This window comes from Macrotis lagotis, chromosome 8 (assembly GCF_037893015.1).
Source record: "Macrotis lagotis isolate mMagLag1 chromosome 8, bilby.v1.9.chrom.fasta, whole genome shotgun sequence".
Classification (NCBI taxonomy): Eukaryota; Metazoa; Chordata; class Mammalia; order Peramelemorphia; family Peramelidae; genus Macrotis; species Macrotis lagotis.
The window spans coordinates 104,685,275-104,705,045 of NC_133665.1; the positions used below are offsets into that span (position 1 = coordinate 104,685,275).

Below are 19,771 nucleotides of genomic sequence, written 5' to 3' on the forward strand. Positions count from 1 at the left end.
ATTTTATTTCTTTGAGCTTGAGTTAATGGGAGTGATATTTTCAATTCTTAATATTTTATAAAACTTAAAGAGCTTTAGAAATTTCCAAAATTTTTTACTAATTTGTGCATTATGAAAAGAAGGTAAATTATCTTTAATATGGCACAAAACTTTTTCAGATAGCACTTTTTTCCCCTAAATAAAAGTAAATCTTTTAGTTATACCTCTCCCTTCTTCCTCACAATGATTGAAAAATTCATCAACCTTTTTCTCTAGGATACCTCTCATTGGAATTTGAGAAGGGACTTGAAGTGGGCTTTTGGGCTAGGAATTTCCCAAAGGATTGGAATGATAATGCAGTTGTAAAATACTTTTGATCTTTGGGAGATGATCCCCTCTATAGCTAAAGAAAGATAATTTTTTTTTATGATCTCAAATTTCTTTCTGTATAAATAACCTTGTAGTGAGTATTTTGTTTTGTACTGAGCATAGTGCATGGTTGCAGTTGTTGTCAGGACTGAGGAGAGATAGTATTCTTTGAAAATATTCACATTTTTTTCTAATATCTTATCTGTAGCATGTAAAAAATGCATGTGTTATATGAATACTTTAGGCATGATTCACAAGTGTAATTCTACCAAAACATTCTTGTATTATTTCTTCCTGGCATTGGAAAGAAAGTAGAAACAGAGTTATGATTAATAGTTCAGTTTTGTTCCTTTATCCAAAGAATAAATGAACTATACTTGATAAATACCTTCTTAATTTTCTAAGACATGTCCTCTCATAAAACCTTCATGTCTTACTTGCAATGGAAGGGCACCAGGGGCTCATCATCCTTCACACCATTCTGTCTTCTTCTTAACTTCCTATCAAGTTCATCTGTGTCTTAAATGTCACCTTTCCTTTTTCTGTTCTACTCCTGTTCTCATCGTTTCTTTAATCCTTCTATTTGTCTTCTCTAATTTTCAGTCCTCTCAATTTTGGCCCATCCTCTTAGATCACAGCAGTTGATTGTCTTTTCAATCTTGTTTCCTCAATTCAAATGCTCGTTCCTATTCATAGGATCATAGAAAGAACCTTAGAGGCCATCTTCATTTTACAGACAAGGAACTTAACATCTTTGATTTAACCTTATCTTCCAGATCTTTAATGTATACTCTAGGCTCTAGTCCAACACAGCTTCCTTATCAACCACAGTTTACCTCATAAATTGACCTCGGATTACTAGTTAAGCTAAGAAGCTGTTACAAAGCATTGCTGTTACGTAGCAATAACACAAGACGTGGGATGGAAAAAAGATGTAGACTTAAAAGAATTCAGGCAGTTGGCAAGTAAGAATTTTTAATAAAAATTGAAACTACAACCTGTATTTTTTCAGGCCACTGATGCTCACTGCCATCAGATGTATCATCACTATGACATTGGTAAGTGTGGGAAGGGCTGGTGACAAGTTTGGTGGGCAGATTTTTTTTTAATCTATTTGTAAGGTTGTTAGTTTTTTTCCTTGAAAATAAGAGAGATTAAGACTAGAAGTAGGCTAGTAGACATAATAGAAGCTGTTCATTTTACCATCTTTAATTAAATACTCTTATTGATTAGAAAAACTATATTCTGACTTAAAAAAAAGTAAGTACATTAGTATATCATCTGTGAGTCGTAGTTGATAAAGATGCCTATCATTCCAATTGCCTTAGTATTACAACTAATAGCAACTGAAGTTAGCTTTTGGTTTTAAATTTTCCAGTAGATCTGGAAAAGGTTAAGCAAATGTTCTCAATGGTATAGTGGCACAGAATAAGTGCTTGCTTAATAAATGCTTGTTGACTGGTTGGATATTCAGGAAGAGTAATTAGGGGTATGTTTCAGGGACTATGTCTTTTCTGTTCTCTATTAGCACCTAACCTCAAATCTTACATATGATGAATGTTTGAATAACTTAGGTGAATTAAAAAAAATGGAAAATTGAACATAATTGACTTTAAATTTCCAAATCCTTTGACTGGGAAAAAAAAACCTTTTACCTCAAGCTACTTGAACCAGAAATTTTTCCCCCTAAACTTTAAGTGGAGTTAGCATCATTACAGTTTGAAAAATCTCAATTGACATATTTGTAATCTGCTTGGAGATATAGAAATGGCATCAGAAAAGCTAATTTAGACATTATTAAAGAAAGATTTTATTTGAGTTCTATAATGTTCCCCCTAATCTTGCTTCCTTCCCCCCCACCCCCCCTGCAGAAGTTAATCTGTTAGTCTTTACGATCTAAGTTGAATGTGATGAGAGAGAAATTCATACCCTTAATGAAGAAAAATAAAATATAAGAGATAGCAAAATTACATAATAAGATGGTTTTTTTCCCCCCTAAATTGAAGGTAATAGTATTTAGTCCTTGTTCAAACTCCATAATTCTTTCTCAGGATACAGATGGTATGCTCAATTGCAGATTGCCCAAAATTGTCCCTGATTGTTGCACTGATGGAATGAGCAAGTCCATCAAGGTTGATCATCACCCCCATGTTGCTGTTAGGGTGTACAATATTTTTCTGGTTCTGCTAATCTCACTCAGCATCAGTTCATGCAAATCCTTCCATGAGCCTTCCATGAATTCTTCATGCTTCCCTGAATTCCCATCCCTCCTGGTTTCTAATAGAATGATAGTACTCCATGACATACATATACCACAGTTTGTTAAGCCATTCTCCAATTGAAGGACAAGGAATTATTAATTTTTGAAAGAAGAAAAAAATTAAAAATTTTATAGACAAGATAACACTACAGGTCTTAAAATTTTATAACAGTTATAAATCTGACCCTTGATTTCTAGGAGTCCCTCATTGAAGCTTTAGAAACAGTAGAGCTGCACCATTGCAAAGGTGGCTGAAATCCAAGGAACTTAACTGGAAAGAAAGAATTTAAGTGTTTTCACAGGAAAATATGATTCTTACAACTCAGCTTTCTGATCTTATGATATATCTGAAAAACATAACCAATGGGAGGAAAAACCATTGTAATATGTCAGGCAAAGGTCAACCCTAATTAAGTCAATAAATCTTTACTTTCTGCTTCATGCAGACATATATATGTGTGTGTGTGTGTGTGTGTGTGTGTGTGTGTGTGTGTGTATATATTTGTGTGTGTATATATATATATTTATGGTCTATCTATAGAGACATATGTATAGATAGAATATATTTGATCTATTATATATAAGATATACATCTTATAAAGATAGATATAGCTAGATAAGATATATAGGTAGAAGCAGCGACTTGGAACATAATAGACATTTAGTAAAGATTGATTGACTTGCTCTCTCACATACACACAATGAAATAATATTGATATTGGGTACTATAGATATGCTAAGGTCCAGGAAAAGTGCTATGAGAAAAAAAATTTTAAGAGAGAAAGATGAGATGACTTTGCACCTGATGGAAATCAGGAATGGTTTCATGGGTAAAGTGAAGTTGAAGGAAGAGAGGAACTTTAACAGAGATGAATGTAGGGAAGCTCACATCAGGTTTTGAAACCACAATAGTTTACTTTATTTACTAGTTACTTCATTGTATTTGCTTAGAGAACTTAGTGTTCAACAAGTTTGTTCCATCCCAAAACATTTGAGTGGATATAGCCTAAAATATGTTTTTTGTTTAGAAAGTATTGATGTGGGCAACCTAGATTTCATTAAAACAAATTTCTGCTCTTTCTAGATCTCTCCAGCAATACATCTTAAGTTTGTTGCCTTGTAGAATAGTGGTATGATTATGTGATATATCTAGTATATTTTAACATGACAAACATTAAGGGTTTTAAATCTTCCTTTATATTCACATGCCTACTTATGATTGTTTATTATCTACTAGACTCTGTGGTAGGGGAGACTTCTTACCTTTAGCAAATATTAAGCAGTTGACTATATGCAAAGCTCTGTGCTGTGCCTGGAAAGAAGTATGATTTGGAATTTGTGGTTCTGTAAATTAGCTAAAACCTAGATGATTGTAGCAACATTATTTGGTTGTAAAATCTTTAGGAGAAGAGACTTTACTTGAAGAATGTAGATATAGAACAAGCTATCTTTTTACATTTGTCTGGTTAAACTATATTTAGTAACAGAATATAAATATACTTCATTGTATTTTTTCATATTTATCAGTTAACTCTAAAATGTGATATGAATAACCTCAAATGAATTTATAATTCTCATCATTGTAGCAGATATTAGTTTCTTCTATGGTTAATAAGATTTAGTTCATGATTTTAATAAATTTTTTGTGAAAGTACATTTTTTCATTGCTTTCATATGGCAGTTGTAAATTATGCACATTAAGTAGTTCCACAGTCTTTCAAGTTTAAAGCCCTCTCACTTAACCAGGGAACCTCAAAGGGCTTACAGGAAATGGTTGAAGATGACAGCTTTCATTCTCCTCTGAATGAAAATCATAACCTGTCCAGAGATTTTCTAGCCTTCAGAGTCACAGCTCAATTGTGCATTCACTCAGGGAAGAATGATACTCTAGTTAGGTCCGAGATAGGCCCAGTCTAGAAACACCTTTATTCCTGTAGTGGATCAACAGACATTTTTTTGAGCTATTATTTGTAAAGTAGAATTCTGAGCACTGATGAGAAGATAGAAGTAAGACTATAAGGAGTTTAGTAAGGGAGAGAGGGCACATAGGAGAAGTGAAACAACTGTATAAAACTACCATATCAGCTGTGCTATAAACCAAAACATGTCTGACCAAGAAGCATGCAAAATGAGATTAGGACTGGATATAGGGGTCTTTGTGTATATGTGGGAAATGAAAGTGTGGGAAGACACTGAACTTAATGAATAAAATATATAGCTAGACCATCTAATTCAGATGTATAAAAATAACTCCTTCCCACTGTATGTGATAAAATCTCAGAGACTGGTCTGAGCAAAGGAAAGTTTATATATTTGTGAACTCTCAGTCAGAGAGCCATCCTGAGGCAAAGAAAATCAAGTTTTTATAGATCTTAATCACAGTCCCACTCCCTTAGCCCCCTTCTCCTTCAACCCATAGGCTGGGTCTCTAGAGGTACAATCTATTCACGGAAAATCTACCCTAGCAACAGACACAAAGAAAAGAATGAAATGTTTTCATAATATTTTTCTCACCAGATGGTGAGGTAGCTTAGGACCTTCATAACTATCTTAACTAGAATGAAGTAATGTCTATGGTTAAAATGTCCTCCCAGTCAGTAAAAATAGTTTTATCATAAAACAGGTGGCTCTGAGCCTCCTTTGGAATGCAAGATTTTCTTGACAAAAACATTTCTTGACCCTAAGAGGGCTTCACCAGGAATTTTCCCACTCACCATGCAGTGATTTTCATCTTTATCATTACATTTGCCTGGTACTTTTATCATAAGAACATAAAAGTTTTAAATATATCCATTGCCAGGTTCTGCCCCACAAAGGAAAAAAAAAATAATACAGAAAGAACTATCTTGTGTGAAGTCACGAAGCATGTTGAAGTAGAGCCAGAAATAGAACTCCGTGCTTTTGATTCTTGATTCACTGCTTTTGTCACCAAGGCTTTAAATTGTTAGACAGAGATGATTCTTTACAATAGATGGGCTACAGACAAAGTTTGAGAATGATTTTTATTCTAGACCAGAAAAAGCATTGTCACGCTCACTTTCAGATCTAGAATTATGTGAACTCAGAAATACAGCAAACATTTTACTTTACCCTTTCTGATCACAATTGCTAGTGCTTGTGCTCTCTTTAAATTATATTTTATTGCTTTGTATATTTATTTTTAGTTATTTTTCCTCTTTTGTAGTTTATGTCTCCCTACTCAAGGACAGGGACTTCTTGTCTTTGTGCTCAGGGTTCTTACACATAATAGATCTTTAAATGCTAGTTGAATTCCATTAAAGATTTAAGAAATTCTTTTTTTATGCTTTGGAGATTCTTTGGAATCTTTTTTTCTGTTTACTGTAGTAGAAGAAGTTGACTTTTAAATCCCTAGTGTTCTTGATTACTGAACTTTGTGTAGGGATTATGTCTTAATTCAAGGAGGATGTTGAAATCAATTTCCATCTTCCTGGAGTTTGGTGCTTGGCCATGCAGTAGATTGGCAGATGCTAAGAAAAGAAGAAAACCAGATTCAAGACTGAGGGCTAATTTTATATACTGGAAAGAGAGAAAATCATGGAGTCAAATCCCCATCTCTTGCATGAAAGCTGGCTTTTTGAATTCCTGGTGGTTAGCATAAGCTCTTACAGAAAGAGAGAGAGAGAGAGAGAGAGAGAGAGAGAGAGAGAGAGAGAGAGAGATTCCTGAAAGAACATGTGAATAAATGTATTTGTTTTATACTTGGAGCATTACTATCAAGTTTGAAGACTTTGAAATACTATTTGTCAGAACATAAGTCTTATGTTTCTGATAAGATCATCATAGATTTCCCGAACTTTGATCTTTATAAACTTTATTGTTGGGATTTCATGATAACTGTCACTGTTCTTATGAAAAACTTTCAGGCAAAAATTCCCCTTTGTTCTGTTTTTATGATTTTGCTGTTTTTTATTTATTTGTTTTCTTAATTACATGTAAATATAGTTTTCAACAATCATCTTTTTGATTTTGAATTCCCCACTTTTCTCCCTACCTTCCCTCTCCCTCCCTCTAACACAGAGCAATCCAATTTCCATTTTAATAATTTTGTGAAAGAATTCATCTAAAAAGGGGCAAAAAAACCATGAGAAAAGAAAAAATAAAACATATTTTAAAAATAGAAATAATAAGCTTTGGTCTGCATTCAGACTTCATAGTTCCTTCTTTGAATGTAGATGGTATTTTCCATCACAAGTCCTTTAGAGATTTTTTTTATTGTTGTGATGAGAAGAGCTTTGTCTTAGCATCTTTGATCATCTCACAATATTGTGGTTATTGTTAACAATGTTCTTTGGATTCTGCTCACTTCATTCAGCATCATTTCATGTAAGTTTTCCAGGCTTTTCTGAAGTCTGGCTGCTCATGATTTCTTATAGAACAATAGTTTGTTCTGTTTTAAGAATCTTCTTATCTAAAAGGGAATTTGCTATCCTTGGATTATAGGTCAGTTAATATATTTAGGTAAAATGATGACTCAGAGTTGAGTTACTTTTCAAAAGTTCCAGTGGTTTAAACATGATCTTTTCCTAGGAGAAGAGCAATCAACTCTTGCCAAATTTTCCCATAAGTATGTTGCTAAAGTTGGTATTGCTACAAAATTCTCATTCAGACAGTTCTCATTCTCTGCCTTTATCTGCCACCACCGCTTCCTGTGAGCCATAGTTCTCTAGGATTTGACCTGTAGAAGGAAAAAATTGTATATTTTACTTCTTAGGAATAATTCAACATTGCCTGCTTTTGCTGCAAACTTCAAGTGATGTTGGTTGTTCCAGTTGACGTTTTTTATTGTCATTGTATATATTGTTTTCTTAGCTCTACTTATTTCCCTTTGCTCATGCTCTGTTTATATTGATCTTTTTGCATTTGTCATTTCTTTGGCACATCTAATTATTTCATTATATTTACGTACCAGAATTTGTTTAGCTTTTGTCCAATGAGCTTCTACTTTCTGTTTCTTTGCAACCACAAAACGTGTTACTATCTTGAGGATAAGATGTGTATAGTAGTATATACATATTTATGCACATGTGTACAGCCTTTTTAATAAAAAAACTCCTTTTACCATACACATAGTCAATATAGTCTCTACATGAAAGGTTATGGACATTTCAGTCACTTTATTTCCATAATTTTATAGTTGCACTAACAAGGTGCTAATGTTCCTACCTACTCACAAACTTTCATGATTGATTATTCCCATCTTGTAGCCTCTTTGTCAGTTTGCTAGGTGTGAAATGAAATCTCAGTTTTCTTTTGATTTGCATTTTATCAGTGATTTGGAACATTCTTATGATTGTTAATAGTTTACAACAATCAGTTTCTCTTCTAATTTTTAATGATATGATCTTTAATATTCAGGACATGTATTTCTTTTGAATTTATTGTGGAGTATGGTATAAGGTGTTCTGCTAGACTGCTTTTCAGTTTTCTCAGAGTTGTTCATCAAATATGTAGGTGTGAAGTAGTTTGTTTTCTTCAGATTTATCAAATACTGGTTTATTGAGTTCTATTACTTCTGATTCTCCCTTGTCTAATCTGTTCCATTGAGTTACTTCTCAATTTTTAACCAGTACCAAATGATTTTGAGTTATAGTTTGAGGTCTACAAGTGCCATTGACTCTTCATCATTAGTCTGTATCATTATTTCCCCTGTATAGGTCTTTACATTCCTCCAAGTGAATTATTTTATCAAGTTCTACAAAGTATTCTTATAATAGTTTGAATGTATGGTTTCTAACCATACATTTTGTATAGTTGATTTTTTTAAACTTAAATTTCATTTTACTAGATTCTCTCAAATGTTCTGATCTGTTAAGTTCTTTTGGATCCTGATTCAGTATTAGCTGTGAATTTGATAGCATAATTTCTATGTTTCTGTCCAAGTCATTGATAAAGATATTGATCATAGCCTAGGTGAGGGCAGTTATTGTGGCCCGTGGATGACCATCTAGGCAAACAATGACCAGCTCCCCAAGTCCACTCCACACATTCTCGGTCCATTTGATGTTACTTTTATCTTGTCCTTAAGAAACATGTAAGGAGCAGTCCAGACATTGCATCTGCTAGTTCAGTTTTGATGTTGGGATGAATTGGGGCATTTCTTGGGCCTTTCTCTTCTTGATCATGCTTCTAATTCATCAGACTTTACCACTATGACTCAGTCCCTTCAGTTTGGATCTCCAGTTGGATCTCCCCTTACTCTCATTGATCTTTCACCCCCACAACCCCCCATACCCCTTCCTGCAGCCTTCTTTAGGTTTTGTCTTCCTCCATTAGAATATGAACTTCAGGGGCAGCTAGGTTGCTCAGTGGATAGAGCACCAGCCCTGGAGTCAGGAGTACCTGAGTTCAAATCCGCCCTCAGACACTTAATAATTACCTAGTTTTGTGGCCTTGGGCAAAGCACTTAACCCCATTGCCTTGCAAAAAAAACCCAACAACCTAAAAAAAAGAATGTAAACTTCATTAACTCATACATTTGTCTTTTTGTTTGTGTCTTTGTTCCCAGCAATGAGTGTTGTGCCTGCCACATAGTAAATCTTAAGTCACTGTTTGTTTTCTGGGATGGCTGCCCTTGAACATTTAACATAGCAAAGATATGCAGTGAGGCTGGAGAAAGACTTAGGCTTCCCTTGCTTCTTCTATATTGGAGATGTTCAGTCAGCAGGACAGGGTATAGAGACCCCTTTATGACTCAGGGATACCAGATCTGTGGGACATGAAGCTGTAAGTAACTAGGGGGTTTCCTTAGTATAGGCAGAAACCCCAAAGAGACTGTAAGTTGGGAGCCAGTCAAATCTTGACATTGTCTCCTTTTCCTTAACCATGTGGAGGAAGGTGGTAACCCTCTCAGACACTGGTCCTCCCATCGAGAGGAAAATGTTTTGTCATTTTTGTTTTCATTATTATTTTTCATGTATATTGTTCTGCTAGGTCTGTTCTCTTTTATGTGTTTGTTCATACAAGTCTTCATATGTTTCTCTGAATTTCTTCTGTTTGTCATTTCTTAGGACAAGATGATATTCCATTATATTTTCATACTATGGTTTGTTATCACAAAAATATCTCCTTTTTTCTTCCTTCTCCAAATTTTTATTACTACAAACAAGTGTTACTTTGAATATTTTATTAAATGTGAAACCTTGATGGAATTAGATGTCCAGGAATGGAACCTCTGGGTCAAAAAGTAAGAGCAGTCACACACACACACACACGTACACATTATAAATGTAAATAATTGATTCCTACCCAGCTCTCTGGAAAAAAAAGTTGTAGTTCAGTGTTATTGTGTGATAGAGCAATGTGGATTCAGGAGTACAGGACCTGTATTCAAATCCTCATTCTGCTATTATGTTTTCTGTAAGCATGTTAAAAGGTAATAGTAACTCATTTTATAGCAATTTAAGGCTTTTAAAATACTTTTCTTCAGGGCAGCTAGGTGGCGCTGTGGATAGAGCACCGGCCCTGGAGTCAGGAGTACCTGAGTTCAAATGAGGCCTCAGACACTTAATAATTACCTAGCTGTGTGGCCTTGGGCAAGCCACTTAACCCCCAAAACTTAAAAAACAAAACAAAACAAAAATACTTTTTTTTTCACAGCTCAACAAGTGCTTGTGAACATTTTGTCATCATTTTTCACATCTATTGCTTATTTGAAAATGAATTATATCTTAAATTTCAAAAATAAAGCACTTGTATTCCCAATTAATATCCTTCTACCTGTACATTTCATTAAAGTTACTTTCTTAATTGCCATTTTTGACTCTAGAGGTGTTTGAGCAATTAAAAACATTTTTTTTAAATATAATTTCTTTCAATTACATGTAAAAATTTTTAACATTCATTTTTTTCAAATTTTTATCTCCAAATTCCCTTCCTCCCTTTCACTTAAAAAGCAAGCAATTTTATATAGATGATACATGTGCAGACATGCAAAACATATTTGCATATTAGTCATGTGAAAGAAAACATAGACCAAAAACAAACCAAGAAAAATATAGAAAAGTTAAAAACAAAAAGTATGTTTTGATCTGCATTCAGATTCCAGCAGTTCTTTCTCTGAATGTGGATGGGATTTTTTTTTTAATCAATAGTCCTTTGGAATTGTCTTAGATCATTGTATTTCTGAGAATAGCTAAATCACATTGTGCAATATTGCTGTTACCATGCGTAGTATTTTCCTGGTTCTTCTCACTTCACTTTGCATAAGTTCATATAAGTTTTCCCCTTATTTTTTTTTCCTGAAATCTTTTCAGCAACCTCATTAAGAAGTGTGTGAAATGTGAGTTGTAAACAAACAACAGAGACAGGACTTGAATAAGCTTTGGGGAGACTTTACATATCAAATTCTAGAGCTCTTGACTGACCTTGTTGTGATTTATTATGCATCATTTAAGTTTCGTAAATTGATGGTTCCTTAGAGTTCTTGTATCTATGTTGTTACACTTCTAAAATGTGCAGTCTTAGAAAACAAATAATTTTGGCTAAATCATACTGTCTTTTTGTTAAGGTAAGTTTTGTGATCTGTAAAATGGACTGAAGTTCTTTGAATTACCAAGCTCTAAGGTCCTATGAGTGATTGAAAAATCAGCCATCTTATCATCTGTGAGGCAAATTAAATGATCTTCAGTGTGTAAATACAACATCAGAAGTTATCCACACTGAAATATACAGTATATCTAATGATTAGAGAATGACCAAATAAGTTATGATATGTTAACATAATGGAATATAATGATATTAATGAGGGTAGGAACTGGACCATACGAAACTAGCAGATGAGGAAATTCATTCAGTACTAGCTAGTACCTTCTCTGAAATTTAAGTCTTTTAGAGAGTTTCCTGGAATATTTTGACTTGTCCAGTGTCATTTAGCAACTGTAGCTGAATGACTTCAAGGGCAGTTTTCAGTCAATTATTATATCCTGTCTCAAAAAAAAAACAAAACTAGGTTGTTCAGTGTTTAGCTTAATATTCCCCATTATGTTAACAAATCTTAAAGTGTTAGCTAGCTCTTTAAACAATAACAGAAATGCTACACATAGGAAAAATGCAAGGAAATAGAGACCTGTATCAAGGATTGCAAAGCAAGATCAGAACTAACATCATATATACATGTATATACATGTGTATTCATGTGTATACATAAACAAATGTGTTTTTATACAAAAGTAATAGGAATCCATGTTCTTGATGATGGACACAAAATAAGCACAACTTTTTGTTTGGTTATATGCTTATTTTACCTTTTTGATTATTGTAATAAAAAAAAAAACTTGAAGTTACCAAAGCAATGGTCACACAGCTAGGTAATTATTAAGTGTCTGAGAATTGATTTTTTAAATTAATTTTTATTAATTATTTATAATAATTTATTAATTATTTTTATTTGAGTTTTACAATTCCCCCCATCTTACTCCCCCCCCCCAGAAAGCAATCTGTCAGTTTTTACTTTGTTTCCATGTTGTACCTTGATCCAAATTGGGTGTGATGAGAGAGAAATTATATCCTTAGAGACAAGAAGTCTAAGAGGTGACAAGATCAGACAATAAGATATCTAAGATGTGTTTTTCTAAATTGAAGGGAATAGTCCTTAGGGGTGGCTAGATAGTGCAGTGGATAGAGCACCAGCCTTGGAGTCAGGAGTACCTGGGTTCAAATCTGGTCTCAGACACTTAGTAATTACCTAGCCATGTGGCCTTGGGCAAGCCACTTATCCCCATTGCCTTGAAAAATCTAAAAAAAGAAAAAGGAATAGTCCTTGAACTTTGTTCAAACTCCACAGCTCCTTATGTGGATACAGATGGCACTCTCCTTTGCAGACAGCCCAAAATTGCTCCTGATTGTTGCACTGATGGGATGAGCAAGTCCTTCAAGGTTGTTCATCACTCCCATGTTGCTGTTAGGGTGTACAGTGTTTTTCTGGTTCTGCTCATCTCACTCAGCATCAGTTCATGCAAATCCCTCCAGGCTTCCCTGAAATCCCATCCCTCCTGGTTTCTAATAGAACAATAGTGTTTCATTACATACATATACCACAGTTTGCTAAGCCATTCCCCAATTGTAGGACATTTACTTGATTTCCAATTGCGAATTGATTTTCTAAAAGAAATTCCATCAGACTTTATAGCTCATTAGTTAAAAGGAAATTCAAAAGTCATCTAATCAGATTGCAAAATTTTATGGAACAAGGAGGGCCAAGAAAGGAAAGTGACTTGTTTACAATAAGAATTAGGGAAAGAGCCACATATCATGCCTTGTATGAAGTAAGTTCTTAATGAGAAGTTGGTTAATTTAGCTGAAGGTAAGAATCTGAGTCTTGATTCTTTGCCCCTTGACCACACCTTTTTTCTCCTGTGGTACTGTGATTTCTGGCTTCAAGAAGTTTACTTATATACATATAGGAATATTCAGCACTCTTCAAAGTTGTAACCCTAGTTTGATTCCTTTTCTTTTTTTTTCATAGGTGTCTCATTCAGTGGCTAAACTTATATTAGTTAATTTCCACTGGCAAGTCTCTGAGATACTGGAAAGGTAAGTGTTTGGGTGAAGGAATGAATGAAAAAAATGTAAGTCTGTTTTTTACAATTATAAAGCAAAGCCATCCCCAACAACTGTATGTTCCTTTAGAACTTAGAAAATCAGAGTTAGAGTATTTTAAAAATGGCAGGGTTAAGAATTGTTGGAAATACCATTTTAGGACCAGCTAGTTGGCACAGTGGATTGTGACCTTGGAGTCAGGAGGATCTGAGTTCAAATTTGGCCTCAGACACTTAATTACCTAGCTCTGTGAACTTGGGCAAGTCACTTAACCATATTGCCTTGTTTAAAAAAAAAAGGAAATACCATTTTACTTTTCAGTTTTTTCCCTCCCCACACCCCCACTACCAAGAGCAGAGTCTATTGTCTGACTGGAAAGAATGTTGGGCTTGTTTTATTAGAAAGTGACCATACAACATGATCAATAAGGATCTATGTTTACAATGGTTAATAAATGTAGGACCTATATCAAATTACTTTCTATCAAGGAGGGGAGGGAGGAAAAGGGAGGAAGGTATAAAACTTAAAACCTGGCCAAAAAAAACTACCATTACTTGTAGTTGGAAAAACAAATAAAATATTTTTAAAAAGAAAGTGACCAGAGCATCCTTCTGGGATCCAAGGATGACAGATGAGTGTGATAATCTCAAAAGAAATCTTCATTGTTTCTCTCCAGAATTGTTACTCTGAAGATCATTTGATCACATTTTCTGTAGTTTTGAGCACCACTATTACCTTCCCTAGTTAATACTTTAAACATGAAAACCATCTTGTGATATTCCAAATTGATTTTCTCCTTCAGTCAACCATGAAGTTACTTTCAAAATAGAAGTTAAGATTTTGTAATGTGCTTCTTATGATGTATTTATTTTGATCACAACATTCATTTAAGGATGTGTTCTATTTTTGTCCCTGTAGACTTGGTTAGCATTACCCTTCAAGCTAAAAGCACAAGTGACATTTGTTCTAAATACAGGTTTCTTGATTCTGTCACGTCTATTCCTTTTAGGATCCAAAGAAAGCTTTTTGTGTAGCATTTCAAACTCTTTATAACCTGAGCCTTTCCTGTCTTCCTAGGTGGTTCATGGGACTCCACATCCATTCTACTTTGCAGCAATGCTAATCACTTGCTGTTTCTTGTAGATGATGCTCCATCTCCTCATTCCATCCCTTTTCACAGGCTTTCTCCCATTCTTGGAATGCTCTCCCTCTCATTTCTCCCCTCTATTTTTCTTGAGTTTCTTCAAGACTCAGCCAGATCTCATCTGTAAGAAACCCTTCTCAGTACCTCCATCTCTATCCTTCTACCCCCATCCCATATTGCTAGCTGCATTCTCGGGGGTGACCTCCCTTTTACACTTTAAATGTCTTGTAGAGATAGAGTTGTTTGCATTTGGTTTCCTCTATTATACTGTGAAGGTGTGGACTTTGTTTTTTCCTTTCTTTATAGTCTCAGCATTTAGTATATTGTCTAATGTAGTAAACCCTTAATAAATGTTTGACTGAATGAGTGCTCACCTCTTTGTAGAATATTAGATGTAGTCCTTTTCCTTGGTGGTTTTTCAAATGATGATAGATACTTGGAATCATAGAGGTCAGTTAGTCAGTAAAATATCTTTGGCAAGTGATCTTCTGGTCACTAATTAAACACCTCTGATGAATAGAAATGTTATTGCAAAAGAAAGCACTTTATTTGGGATCAGAAAACCTGTTTTAAAATCCCTCAGCTGCCTCTTTGAATTTCTTATTTGGAAAGTCATTCGGCCTCTTTGGGCCTCATTATTTTCATCTATAAAATTAAAAAATGGGGCTTAGCCCTTAGCTTCCCTTCCCCCCCTTCCTAAGTCAGGGATGCTTTGCTCTCTTGGGGTAGCCTCTTCTACTGTTGGACAGCTCTACGTACATTGGCTAGGAAGTTGTTCTTACTGTCCTTACCCCTTATCCTTAATTGGTTCTTGTCTGGCTTTCCAGAGCACACAAAAGAAGTTTGGTTTTCGATCTGCTTGACCACTTTATAAGTATTTGAACCCAACTCTTGTATCTTTTCTCTGTCTTTGCCATGCAAAAAATAACCATTTTCTTCTACCTTTTCTTGTATGGCATTGATTTGAGTCAGTTATCTACCCTCTACCTAGGTACTACTATAACCATTATTTCCAGTTCCCCCTTGCCCATACTCTGAATTGTCAGTGCCCCTCTTAAAGTACAGTGCCTAAAACTCCTCAGGGTATTCTATAAGCAATGCCATTTGCTATTTCCTGTGATCAGGTCACCATACTAATATAAAGCTTTTTTTAGCAAACACATCACATTACTATCATGTGATGCGTTAATAAAAAGCCTAATAAAACCAGTATAGTTTTCTGTTTGAAAGAGGGCATCTTCACCTTTAAGTTGCAAAAATGATATATGTTAGGAACAGTTCTACCTCTACTTGGATTCATAATATCATAGAGACTTTAGCTTCCTATGTAGTTTTTAATCTTAGAATGGTTAGAATCCTTCACAAATCTCATTACAGCTTAGTGTATAAAAAAGCAAAGCTTGTTACACAAATAGAAAGCATGGTTGATTAGGAATGGGAGGAATATTTGCCCTGGTAACAGTTTAGAAACCAAATGCAAAAACATATTAGTTTCTTTTGTTTAAGCCTAGTACAGTTTATTCAGGTATTTTGACCCACCATTCCTTTGTTTAAAGAGAAAGATATTTGGTTATGTTTGGGTTCCTACTATTTTTTCCTAAAGGGTTAAAAAAAATCCCATTTTTTGTCTTTTAGACACAAGTCCAATTCTGCTCAGCTGTTAGTTGAGGCCCGAGTTCAGCCCAGTCCATCGAAACATGTGAGTACAGACAGTTCTCACTTTACGTAAGTGGACCGTTACACAGACCTCTACGTAAAGCGATTTTTATGTAATGCGAACTTGGCCAAGAACTTGGGGAAGGGAGGGAAGGAAGCAGGAAGGGGATTGCATGCCTGTTGGGGGTAGGGGACTGGCACAGAGTTGAAGGACATGTTGGGACTGGGTCAGAGAAGCAAGAATAGGAGGACAAGCAGTTTGACACCAGGGCAAGCCTTGTGGGCACCTCTCCAGAACCAAAAGGAAGAATACATGAAGGTGGGGAAAATATATGGGGGCTGAATACATATGCAGACAGGAGAGAATAGGTGATAAACCCAGGAAAGACATGCAGTACTTTAGTGCACATAGACAAAACATTTGGGAGCTGGACACAGGTGGATGGGAGGAGGGCAAAGATCTCCTCTCTCAGCATTGGAAATCTCAAGCCAAGCCCCTAATCTGGTGGAAGTGGTGGTCTCTCTTCATGTCTGCTGTTCTGCTTTTACTCGGAGGTTTTTGGTTTTTGGTTTTTTACAGTTTTTGGTTTGGTCTTTTTTTTCTTTTCTTTTTCTTTATCTTTTTTTTTTTTTGTGGAGAGGTTGGAAGACATGGAGTGCCAAGTAGAGAGGCAGTGGGAAAGGAGTGGGAGAGAGAGAGCGAAGTAAAATTGAAATAGGTCTTTTTTTGGAACATGAATTTCTTTCAGAATTCTTTACGTGAAGTTGAATTTGCGTAATGTGAATTTATGTAAAACGAGAACTGTCTGTATCTCCTTCCTTCAGGACCACAGCTCTTCCTCCTACATTGATATTGCTGTTTGAAGACTCTCCTAATATAATTAATATGATTATGGTTTTTGTTTAGAGTGAGACATGCCAAATACAAGTCTTAATCTTTCATTACAAAAATATTTTTCACACAAATGGGGCAAAAATTGCTTCCTTTCTTTGAGATGTTTGTCTTCCTCTGTCGTTTTGATTCTTCATGGAATCTGACTCTGCATCTTTGCTTAGGCTGTTCCCCTCTAGCAGGATTGCTTCAGTCCTCCTTCCATTTCTGCTCGAATACATCATACCCATACTTGAAGGAATGATGGCAACAAAACCTTCCCTGATTGTTTCCCTTCTAGCAAGTAGTGATTTTTGTTGTCCTCTTAATTACCATAGCACACTGCATTTTATTCCAGATTTAGCACTTTTCTGGATTGCCTTGCATTATGAGTATTTGGGTTTCAACTGACTAGAATGTGTACTTTCTGTGAGAAAATTCTATTTCTGTATCTTCCACATTGCCTAGATATTCACTAAGATGTGTTTTATATGTGAATTAAAGTTAGAAAAGGCTTCAGGAGAAAGAGGTAGTGAGAGGTCCTAAAAATTGAGCAGCTCACACTGAACCAAATACATAATTTCTTCTTTTATCCTGAGAAATGCCTTTCATTATGTAGATATAAACTCTCTGTGTATGTGAGAGAGAGAGAAAGACACAGACAGAGAGAGACTAATGAAATGACAAGAACTTCCCATGGACTTGGGATCTATTTCTGTTTGGATCATTGTTGAGACAGAATCAGCAAAGTCCTATTAGTGTCAGATAATTTGTGATTGCAAACTTTTGTTTTGCAATTTCCTGAGGAGCCTAGGAAAAAGTTCCTTAGTCAAGGGGAGTTTTCCTTTCTCTGACTTCAAGTTTTAAATAAATCATCACCCTGCCCTGTAAGGGTGAATCATGAAAAGAATCTAGCAATAAGTGATACATCCTAGGAAAAAGGTGTGGCATGATTTCCACACACAGCACCTTTTATTACTGGTGGAAAAGGGAGAAGTAGGAACAAGTTTGTGTTAACTGCAAACTCTTTCACATGCCTTGGAAAGGGCATGACTACCTTTTGCAAAGAGATGATTAGCTCATACTCTTTTTTAGGATGAAAAAAATGTAAAACTTGAAAACTGTTCATGTAATTCTATTCTTAGGGTATTATGAAAGCTTTGAAGAATGGCAGAAGAGGAATACTCTTTGCCAGTAGCTTTTGATGTCTACTAAAGTGAGATTTTAAACCATGGCAGTGGGTCATTTGTTCTCCAGTATTTTCCAATTAGCATTTGTAACTCTTTAGGTAGTCCATAAATACTAATATTCAATGGTACTGGCATATTGATTAGGGTATAGAACAGAATATTTTATCCAAGTCATGTAATCAAAAGACCTTAGGTTTAAATTTAAAAGGAAACTTTGAGAACATCATTATCTCATTTGAAGAAACTGAAGCTAGAAGAGGTTATATGACTTGCCAATAGTCACATATATGGTAATAGAGATGGGATTCAAATTCCAGTTTTCTGATTCCAGATCTCCTGCTTTCTTTCAGACACAGTAATTAGGAATCAAAGGTTGGAGGAAAACACTAGTTCATGACTTTGGGGAGCAAGGAAGAAGATTCAATGAATAGAAAGGATTTGCATTACATGGAAAGAAAAGCTTGTCTTGCAGAAATGAAATTGCTTTCAAGACTCTTTGAAAGTTTGAAAGTGACTAGAAGGTCTATTGTCTAAGATGACTTCAGTCAAATGACTATTTGAGAGCTTGCTAAATGTAAAGATTCTCAGGTTATTATAGAGAACTGTAAGAATTTAAAGGTATTCTCTGTGCACTTTTAAATAGAGATAAAACTCAAAAACCCTTTTAAAATCAATATATAAAGTTATGTTCATTCAATAAGATCAAAGGACTGGACTAGAGTTAGAGAGCATCTCAAGGGTCATTTGCTCTGCCTCTTCTTCTCCTCCCTCTTTCCCCCCAATGCCATCCTATCAGAAAACTGAAGCTCCAAGAAGTGAAATGCCTTGCTCAAGGTTCCACAGCTAAAGAGGCAGGGAATGGGACAGGAAAGGTAGCCTAGGTCATACCAAAGATGGGATACATCCAGAGGTATCTGGGTAAGAAATTACCTTTGTTAATATCAAGCTTCCAAGTCTAATCCTATTGATACTTATAATGTCTTACATAAAACTACAATTTTGAATTAAATCTGGCTAATATTTACAGATTTAAACCCTAATTTGCAATTGGCCTGGAAGGACATAATGGTTCTTACTTTGAAGTTAGAGTCACAGTTCACCTTAGAGGCATTATCTTCTGGACATTAAAACAACAATTTGATCATCTTGACTTGCCCCTAAAATAATCCTTTGCTCTCTCCTAAGTCTTCACTTAAGAAGGTGACAGGAGCAAAATTCTAAGTTTGTGATTGTATAATGAGGAATTTTAAGACTTTGTTTAGCATTTATTCTTCTATATTTAGTAAGAAATAACTATAGCTGTCTTATAGATTCAATAGTTTGTTACCTTTTCCCAGGTAATGGTACATTCCTCCCATCACTGTGCAGTGTGCATGCAGTTTGTTCGAAAGGAAAATTTACTTTCTTTGGCTTGTCAGCACCAGTTTTGCCGAAGTTGTTGGGAGCAGCATTGTACAGTGCTGGTGAAAGATGGTGTGGGAGTTGGTGAGTTCATGGTCATTTAGACTGGGTTTAAGAATTAATTCTGGTTGTGGAAGCCCTGGGAAGTGTCTTATAGATAGTGAGCTGAATTTTCTTTCTTAAGAGATGTTTGGAAGATTTTTATCATCATTGCTATCCCAAAAGCATGTTCCTGTTATTCTTAATGTAGCATATTAATTAAATTTACTTGATAATTGATTCTTGCTCCTTTCACGTGACTCAGATGTTATTGAAAGCAAATTAATAGCATTGTCAAAATTTCA

The 19,771-nt window shown here is 35.1% G+C and overlaps 1 protein-coding gene across 3 annotated transcripts in view; it reads left to right on the forward strand.

Moving 5' to 3' along the window:
• Window positions 1-19,771, forward strand: part of ARIH2 (ariadne RBR E3 ubiquitin protein ligase 2) — a 61,626-nt gene that overhangs the window by 21,239 nt on the left and 20,616 nt on the right. For 2 of the 3 annotated variants that reach the window (XM_074197892.1, XM_074197891.1), the window contains 3 exons: window positions 13,092-13,159; window positions 15,945-16,008; window positions 19,346-19,511. In XM_074197892.1, the coding sequence (XP_074053993.1) occupies window positions 13,092-13,159; window positions 15,945-16,008; window positions 19,346-19,511 (298 nt within the window). The remainder of the gene's footprint in view (window positions 1-13,091; window positions 13,160-15,944; window positions 16,009-19,345; window positions 19,512-19,771) is intronic. The other variant, XM_074197893.1, reaches the window with a different exon arrangement.